The 9136-nt window shown below is 37.9% G+C and overlaps 1 protein-coding gene across 1 annotated transcript in view; it reads right to left on the reverse strand.

Moving 5' to 3' along the window:
• hephl1b (hephaestin-like 1b) overlaps positions 1 to 8711 on the reverse strand; it is a 17535-nt gene extending 8824 nt beyond the window's left edge. The window contains exons 1-8 of the mRNA XM_014003216.1: positions 8204 to 8711; positions 5258 to 5502; positions 3250 to 3462; positions 2506 to 2700; positions 2162 to 2416; positions 1058 to 1223; positions 490 to 629; positions 223 to 354 (exon numbers count right to left, since the gene is read on the reverse strand). Coding sequence (XP_013858670.1) covers positions 223 to 354; positions 490 to 629; positions 1058 to 1223; positions 2162 to 2416; positions 2506 to 2700; positions 3250 to 3462; positions 5258 to 5502; positions 8204 to 8505 — 1648 coding nt within the window. The 5' untranslated portion in view covers positions 8506 to 8711. The remainder of the gene's footprint in view (positions 1 to 222; positions 355 to 489; positions 630 to 1057; positions 1224 to 2161; positions 2417 to 2505; positions 2701 to 3249; positions 3463 to 5257; positions 5503 to 8203) is intronic.
• Positions 8712 to 9136: the final 425 nt, after the last annotated feature.

Genomic DNA, 9136 nt, shown 5'->3' on the forward strand with positions numbered 1-9136 from the left:
ATTTACCTGAAAGAAATTATAAATTAATAAATGTATTTATTTTATGTCTTTTCTAAAGCCAGAATGCTCAGCCATAAACTGAATTATTTGTGTCATTTTTGTGATTTGTTTGTTTATCTCTTCATTGAAAAAATAAATCTGAATAAGCACGGTCCAAGAGAAAAGCTGCCTCAGTTTTTGTCAGGCTAAAATCTGCTCTAAGGAAGCATAAAACCAACTTACCATCATCATAGGTGGTTCCCTGGTACTGTTTGTCGTACTGAACTCCATGAGGGAGAATGCTGTAGCTTCTACTTGCCTTGTTCATAAAAGTCACTTTGAGAGTGTCACCCACCTCTGCCTTCATGACGGGACCTGGGAAAATGCGGAAGAACAATGTAATCGCAAATTTGGTGCTAAGAAATAATTTACTAACACTGTGTCAGATYCAAAAAGTAAATAAAAATAAAAAAAGAATGGGCAGTGGTTTGTCCAGTGGAGAAAACTCACCCAAAAATCCTAAATGTTTTTCTTCAGGTGTTCTTCTTTTTTGGATGGTGAAGGTTTTATCTTCGTATTCAACGAATGCCGCTTTCATGTATWTGCCTCCGATGTGTCCGTCAATTTTGCTGAAAAACACCTCTGAAGCACTGACGGGGGAGGGCAGGGTTTGTGTAAAGAAAACAAGAGAGAACAATATGATTTACGCTGCAGTGAGAGACAGTGATGGTGGYTTGTTTTTTTTTTTTTTAATAAAGAGGAAGTGAACGGTACAGAAAAAGAAACAAGACACTGGACATTAGCACTTAACCGTGTCAGGTCAAGAAACAACTGATTAATGTTTCTATTGTGAATTGTGTACCACTTATAYCTCCATAGAAAGCTGGAATTCCACACATCTTTCACTAGTTTTCTGTGGATATGTTGCTCATTTTCTCTACGTCATATKAATGTAATAATTCTAGTTGTTTTCCCAAAGTTGCAGGAGAAGTGGCGGAACAATAAAATGTGGCCTAAATAAAATTGACAAACTGCAATAATAACGTTAATATAACACAAAATCATCATGTTTACACACCTGCCGGGTGCAGTCAGCAATACGTTGTTGATCAAATCCCTTCCTGATGGAGCGTAGTTCCATACGGCTTCTTCTGCTGTCAAATAATATTTCCTCACAACGCCACATTTTAATGAGGGGGGCTTTGTGTCACACGACTTCACTTTATAAAAGGCTTGCATGCCGGCTGAAGAAAAGAAAAAACACACATGTAAAAAGCAAGGATTTGTTTCTTAGTCTAACTCAGGGATGGGCAACCAGCAGCCCGAGTGACTTCCGTCTGGCCTACCAATGAATCTAAAAGRTTAGAATCTTWGAATCTAAGAGCTGCTTTAAGACATAACTTTTAAAAATGTTTATTTTGGTATGTAMACTATCTGTTCACAGAACTTCAAGGCAAACCTGTGTTTAGTTGCTTAGAGACTCTGTCTGTCATGAAGGATTTTAACATGTCGCCACTACAACACYTTGCACAAAGCTAAYTATGAGAAGTTTACTGACGTCGCAAGAACATAAACAACAACATCTTTTACCAGAAGCAGAACCATGTAGGAGTCTGTACTCAGCTTGCACTTCAGCTTACTAAAGTACTTACATACTTAGTTTTATGTTTGCTTCAAAGGTTTTGTATTCATATTTATTAAACAGGAGTATAACTGGTACACATGCAGTTGAGCATGAAATATGTTGTTACTTCACTGGTAAAGATGCAGTGCTTGTGGCCCTCTAGTAGTGTTGAGGAAAATATTCTAGCCCCTTCCATCATCTAAGCTGCCCATCCCTGATCTAACTAACTCCTTTTAAAGAAGCTGTTAGACAAGTGAATTTGAAGGTTTGCTTTAATGACGTCACATTTAGAACCAGCAGTGTTAGATTTATTTATAGTATGTTGAACAAGTACAGTTCAGTCAGTGRGATGTTTAGTGGATTTTGGACCCCATTAAAATGCTTATCCTGATATGCTTCGAATAGATCTGCATGCTCTGCCTGCAGGAACACTTGTAACACAAAAAAAAAAAAAACAACAGAACCCCACAGGAACACATTCTTCCCCCATCAGCAACTATTCAAAGCCAGTTAGGAGGGTCAAATGGTCACATAGATGTCAAATGTCAGGRGTCATACCTTGGTAGTGGTCATTAACCTGGCAGCTCAGCAGCCACTTTCCTTTCACTTTTGGGACCATGGAGGCCGTGATAAATGTTGCAGGAAACAGATTAATGGTGCTAGTGCGGTGMCCACGGTCCATTAGAGTATTCCCGTGGAAAGAGGCGCTGTGGACGTCCGGCTCATTACCAATGCCAAACATGTACCAGGCTACAGTGCGGTGCTGGCACAGCTCGATTCCAGGCAGATTACCGAAAGTGTACCCATTAATAACTGTCACACATGGAAAAATAAAAAGATTTTAATTTATGTTCTTCTATCAATGGAATGTAATTATTTATGGGAAGAAAAAAAATTCTAACCATGCATCTTGTTTGACTCCACAAAGCTTGGATCATTTTTATCAACCCCAGCTGGGTCAGTGCATAACTCGATGTTGTCTTCTAGATACCAGCTTATGTTTTCATCCATCACAGTGAAGAACAGGGGGATAGCTTGATCCACGTCATCACGGACATACTCTTCAGCCCCGCTTAAGCCTCGCTTTTTCAAGGTTCCTGCTCACACAAAGGAAAAGCTCAATTAATTTGACATTAACTGTTCATAACCTTTGTGATTTAGTTTTAATAAGCCAACGTATTTTCATTTAATTTAGACAAGCATGTGGTCATTCACTAGTTCTGTTACAAAAGGACAACTGATATTACCAACTTTCAAAAASTGTTACGGCCAGAGGTCTTTCTTCTARGTTTATACTAAAGCATGGAATGACATTCCTCAAAACATAAAGTCCATTTCAAAACCACAGCCCTTTAAGAAGAATCTTGTCTGCCATCTGCTGGACACTTTTTGTTGTGCTCATATTTAGACGTCCTATTTTGCAAATGCTGCCTTCCTGAAATTTGGTATGCTTGTTTGTCTTTGTGTCTATGGTGTATAATGATGTGATTGTGATGCTGTATTTCCGAGTGTTTCATGTGCTGCAGAACAGGAACCTGCTGTAAAACAGCAATTATGCTGAGTCAGGCTTGATTTTTAGTAATCTTTTCCTGTTAAATCAACAAATCAAATCAAATTAAATGTTGTCAGATGATGCAGGACCATACCTTTCTTGCACGTGATGAGCGGCCCGATGAGTCCCGAGGTAATGTCTTTCGGGGCCTCGAGGTGGGAGTGGTAGATCCATGTCAGGCAGTTGGCATCATCATTGGTGGGTGCATATTCTGGTTTGACCTCCCAGCGGTAAGTGTAGCTTTTGCCTGGAGGAACCATGTCATCCTTCTTGAAATTTGCTGATGTCCCATCTGGATAAAATGCTCCTAAACAGCCCAATGGATATTATGAGAACAGAAATATGGGCCATTTACTAAATTATTTTGTACTGATTTTTTCTCACTACTCTCACAAACATAAGACTTCTCTAACGGTAGGAGTTTTGTGTTTAATTATTTCAGCATAAATTCCTTTTCAGCATATATTCGGATATTTAAACAAACATATTTGCATATTAAGCTGGCTGTAGTTTTCTTGATGTGCTTTCAATATTTTTTTATATACTTCTTGAATAAATTATTTACAATGGCAGATTTTAGCTCTGTAAAAGTTTTTTTTAGAGTCATTTAAACCAGGCTTTCCCACTCGTCCTTTCAAAACAGTTTATCTTTTCTTTTATCTAAACATTCCTTGTGCTGCTCAGCCAGTGTGTGTTTTAGATCACGGTCCTGCTGAAATTCCTGAGGTCAGTTTATTTAACACTTCTATTGCCTTTGAGACCAGCAGAGCAACCTCATATGGTAGATGCTCCCCTCTGTACAGAAACACATGTACTGTTTCTRAGATGTGCTAACAGTAGTTAATTTTAGTTGTCTTCATCTATAAAATAGTTATGAGTTTCTCTACGTGATGCAAAGATACTGTAAGACATAAATGAAAAACAAAGGACAAAAGTGGACAAAAGTGTTATTTTTTGTTGTATTCTTGTATTTCCTTTTCTAWATTACGCTATTGTTCAAATTGTATTGGTGTCAATAAATCAGAAATTAAATGACTGAAGATATTTCTAACATGATATTCCACATACTGCATGGTGACCAATCAGTAAAAGAGCAGTTAAGCAGCTGGGATTTGTCACTGATACTGTATCTCCAGAGGTCGGAGAGCAGAACTAAAGGATAAAAAGCTTTTTACACAACATGCACTCATTTCCTGGAAATCTCTAAGCTATTCCGCAGCATTAATTAAGTACTCAAAATGWTGCATTCTTTATGTTTTATTTTCCTTTTATTTAAGCAGTCAAATCCCATTGAGATCACAGATCTCTGTCAAAAGGCAGGTCTGGGCCTGCAAACAGCCTACGTGTTATTGGTCTGCAGAAGGAAACTAGAGTACCTGGAGAAAACCCATGCAAGCACYAGGAGAACATGCAGACTCTGACTCAGGTTTGAGCTGGGGATTGAAGCCAGGACCATCTTGCTGCGAGGAATCAGTGCTAAACACTGAGCCGTTTTGCTACCCTGGAGTATCCTCATTTATGATAAAAAAGTAAGGGCATTAAAAATAACCAAAGCATTTTTAACGTTTTCTAAAACATCTGTCTTCCTGACTTCATTCATGCATTGTTAAAGGACCTGTCGCACTAAAACATTTTAGACAACTTATGCTGACTGTGAAAAMGTTATGACTAAATTACTCYTTACATCTAATTATTAGCATTACAGTGTATACATCCAAAAAAGGTTTCCGATACATTTTTYTTAATTCCATCTTCAGTGTAGACATCTTTAGTGTTGGACAAAACTTTCATAAGTTGAATTAAGTTGTCCAAAATGCTACTGTTAAGTTCTTTGTTTTTGTTTTATATTTTAACACACAATTTAGAAAAAAAATGGCAATTTTTCAACATTTTCTTTCATTCAGCGTGTCATATTCCACAATTAAATGCTACTATAAAAGCACAGCTGATCCCCTTAGAGGCACATGATGCTAACAAATGTTTTGGTTGATATAATACCAGTAGTGTGCTCTCTTTTAATATTAAAATGCTTCCCCACGTGTGTTCTGTGCAACCTCATTGTGATCTTTCTCTGATTATGTGGTTTTGTGTCCATACGTTACCTTCTGCGGTCTTCGTGTAGAAGACCCCATGGGGATGCATGGTGTAGGGCCTGCTCGCACGGTTCTTAAAGCGAATCACGATGAAGTCGCCAACCTCAGCTTGTATTATGGGCCCCAGGTAGCCCAGCCAATCAGGCCGGGYAGCCTTTTTTCTGAAGGTAGCATCGGTGTACCCTACATACAGAGCTTTCTTATAGACCCTGCCAATACGGTGGGGTCCATTCTTTAGATATATACTGGCATGTCTGGGATAGACAGAGATAACAAAGATCAGGAGTAAAGATGTATAAAAATTATTTTAGATTCTTGTTTTGGCATTTTACAAAGATCAATGACACATCATTATTACAGTCTGTTATGCTTGATAGAAAAAATGACAGTGATGCTAATATTGTGCAAAATGTACTTCCACTATGAACTAAAACAAATGTAAACTGCACCTTGAATAGTTTTGGTTAGTGTCTCTGTAACAATTAGACATGTGGTTGTCATGATTACATGTTTTCAAGGTTAATAGGTAGTTAGTGAACCTGCGGCAAATGCAGTTTCACTATCCTGGTCATAAGGAAGGTGAAAGGAATAAGGATCACTCTGGATGTTTTTCAGTATAAAACAGCAAATTTAAGCAAAACAAAGGCTGTTAAGATGACGTAAACATTAAAAATCTTGTAAGGAGGATTTAAAATAAATTTTCTATGTTCACTATCGCAGAATTAAAGTTAAAAAATATTATTAGTTTTTTTATTGTATGGGTGTGTGTCTGGGTAATTAAGGCTTTTAGCATAAAAGCACTTTGAGTCACTAATAAGACTAAAAGAATTCACATGATAAATGCAATTCTTTAATTGTTTACAATTGGACACACATTTCCATGCTCTGTCTGCAAACACCCAAGGGCTAATGTGCTAACTGTATGGCTCGTTAGTAAATTTGTTTCAAGYATTTAATAGGCAATTTGACACTTTAATCCTAATCCCATGTAGTGACAACATGGCATCCACATACAATAAAAACTGTAGTCTTTTAAACATTAAAACAGCTGCAACTGAAAATAATTAGAAAAGTACATCATGATATTAAAGCTTTGGTATAACAAAACTATTAACAAATTACAAAAAAAAATGTAAGTGAAAGAATTACTGGTAAGTATTTACAAAATAAGATCTAGATTTATATTTGAGGGTTTGCTTTTAGCAGGGGTGCCCAAACATTTTCGCTGAGAGGGCCAAAATTAAAAAACATTTTTCCTGAGCGGGCCAAAATTAAAATCAATCTGAGGGARGCGGGCCAAATGCTATAATATAAGAAATGCTTAATACTTAAGTAAAGTTGTTTAATTTTTTTATGATTAAGCTAGCAGCCAGTGTGGTTGCCCACATTCTTTAGTTTTTTTTTTTCAGCCCATGGACACGGAGAAAATTCAACGTATGCTCAGGCAGCAAAGACTCATGGGATTTTTCATAAWTTAAAATTTGAGTGTACAGGGTCTTATAAAGTGTGCAAATCTATATATGGGCTTAAATCTAATCTAAATGTCTCTTGTAGTTACTTGTATTTTATATTTAATCTTAACATAATTACGATCTAATAACGAGGACAACTGCTGGTGGGCCAAATCAAATGGCTCTGTGGGCTAATTTTGGCCCACYGGCCCCATTTTGGGCACATCTGGCTTTTAGTTTTCTGACTCATTGCTAACTTTGGCTAAGTTTACAATCTTGCTAATTTGAAACATTCAGACTGTGAAGGTTTCAAGTCTTCTTTCCAAACAACCTCTTCTATTTGTTACTTATAATCACATTTTCTTCAAAGATTAATTTGATAGAACTCATGGGATGGCTCAAGAAAGTCCAATGAATTTAAGAACTATGTAAAAAGCAGAATTGTAGATTTATACATGTTTGGAAAGTATTTTGAAGCCATTTCTACCAAGACTTAAGGCTGCTGGTTCACCAGTGTCCTTGTTCATAGTGAAGGCAGTTTTACGCCACCATGGACAGAGAGGGTGCCAACCATAGAGACAGGTTCTTGGTCCAAAAGGACACCTTCATGCAATAATTGGCCTGTTTGGCCTAAATGACAAGAGYAGTCAATGTGAGGCTTTTAATGCTGTCCCACTGRCAGGCACGGTGGTGTTAGCATCATGCTGTGTTACTGTGTTGCAGAAAGTGAATGAAATTGTAAAGAAGGAGGAGTTTGTCCACACTCTTAAACCAGGTTGGAACTTGGACACAATCACAACAATCCTAAATACATCAGTACAGCATTTTGAATGAATAAAGCAGAATAACATTTATCAACTCTACGGAAAATTAGTGGAGTACAGGCTTTAAAACCAGGTTGTTAAACTTGAATGAACTCCACCAATTCTGCTAAGAAAAAATATTTCTAATATCCAGCTTGAACTACACCAGAAGCTTGTTGATGAATATGWACAGCACATTGTAAAAGTGCAACTAGCTATTAGTGCTTGTATGTATTTGAGCTTGTGTATACATTTTGACCTGTGTGAGAAAATCCACAGTAATTGTTTTTTTATACCACAGAAATTGCATCTTGTCAAATTATTCCATCTTGGGGGAAAAAAGAATGATCCAAATAAATCATTAAATGATGAGTGAATTCTGCAGCTTGTCATTTTCGAGTTCTCTTTACTGTTTTTTAGTGTTTTGGTTTTAAAAAAAAAAGAAGTTTGAGGATGTCTCAGAGATCACAACAGGGTGTTTTTTGTGCATCCGTCAAGACTGCAAGCAAAGCACAACATTCTGTTCAGAGGTCCAAATGCTGTCACACCCAGACATGTAGGAAGTTTTTAACTTAAAACTGCGCTTAAATTGGCAATTCTGTGACTTGTTTACCACAACTTGGGATGATCCCAGCTTTCAGGAGGTGATCGGATGACTCTGTATCTATTTATAACAAAAAAAAGCTACTCTCATAACTTACTCGTCCTCCTCGATGGTTTTCCCGTTGATCAGGTTTTTTCCACTCGGTGCGTAATCCCAGAGGACCTCTTCGGCCGCTATGTAGTAATMTCTGTCCATCGCCGCGCCGCCGCGCAGCAGAACCAGCAGCGCGCAGCCGGCAAACAGCCCCAAAGTCCGAGCCATGATGTTCGGATGGAAGCAGCGCGAGCTGAAGGAGAACGAAGGGCTGGGTTGTAAAACTTCGACAAGTGAAACCTCCTCGGTGTGAAGTGAAAGTCTGCTCAGGGGCCAGCGCTTATAAACGGAGTACAGATGGTCCATTCAGACCCAGAGGGCACGACCGCCTCCAGATGGGCAGGGATAAACATTCTGACTGTCTCATCAATTTAACTGTAATTGTCTGCAGGCAAATTATGGTAATCGGTCCATTTATGCCAAAATGCAGACTCAGTGKTCTAGTCTGAGCTCACCAGCGTGGACTCTCACTTTCTCTTTGACGATGTCAGTGGCGCCCCCAAAACATGGTGTACTGGGGTGGCCATGTGGGGGGACCACTGAAAATCTATGGGGTGGCACTAAAAGATAAGATTTTGTTCTTCTTTCTGCTTCCCTTCATTTCGTTGTGTTTGTATTTTTTATTTTTATTGCGCATAAAATTTTGTTTTTTTTAATGAAATGAATAAAATTTATGAATGAATGAATGAAAAACAAAAGCCTGTTATTTAAAGACTGACARATACAGCAGTATGGGCATTAGGAAATGAACTTTTGTTACACAGGTCTGCTTTAGTGTTTTAGTTTATTTTTCTTTTTACAGTTTTCAACAAAAGCCCCATTCACACGYGATAATTATCTGGGGACTCTGTYTAATAAATAAATTACCCCCCGATGTTTGTGTTTTATGTGGCGCATTCGCACGGGATAACCYAAGCRTGAGATTTTCCTGAAATTT

The sequence above is a fragment of the Austrofundulus limnaeus genome, unplaced genomic scaffold, assembly GCF_001266775.1.
Source record: "Austrofundulus limnaeus strain Quisiro unplaced genomic scaffold, Austrofundulus_limnaeus-1.0 Scaffold17, whole genome shotgun sequence".
NCBI classification, from domain to species: domain Eukaryota; kingdom Metazoa; phylum Chordata; class Actinopteri; order Cyprinodontiformes; family Rivulidae; genus Austrofundulus; species Austrofundulus limnaeus.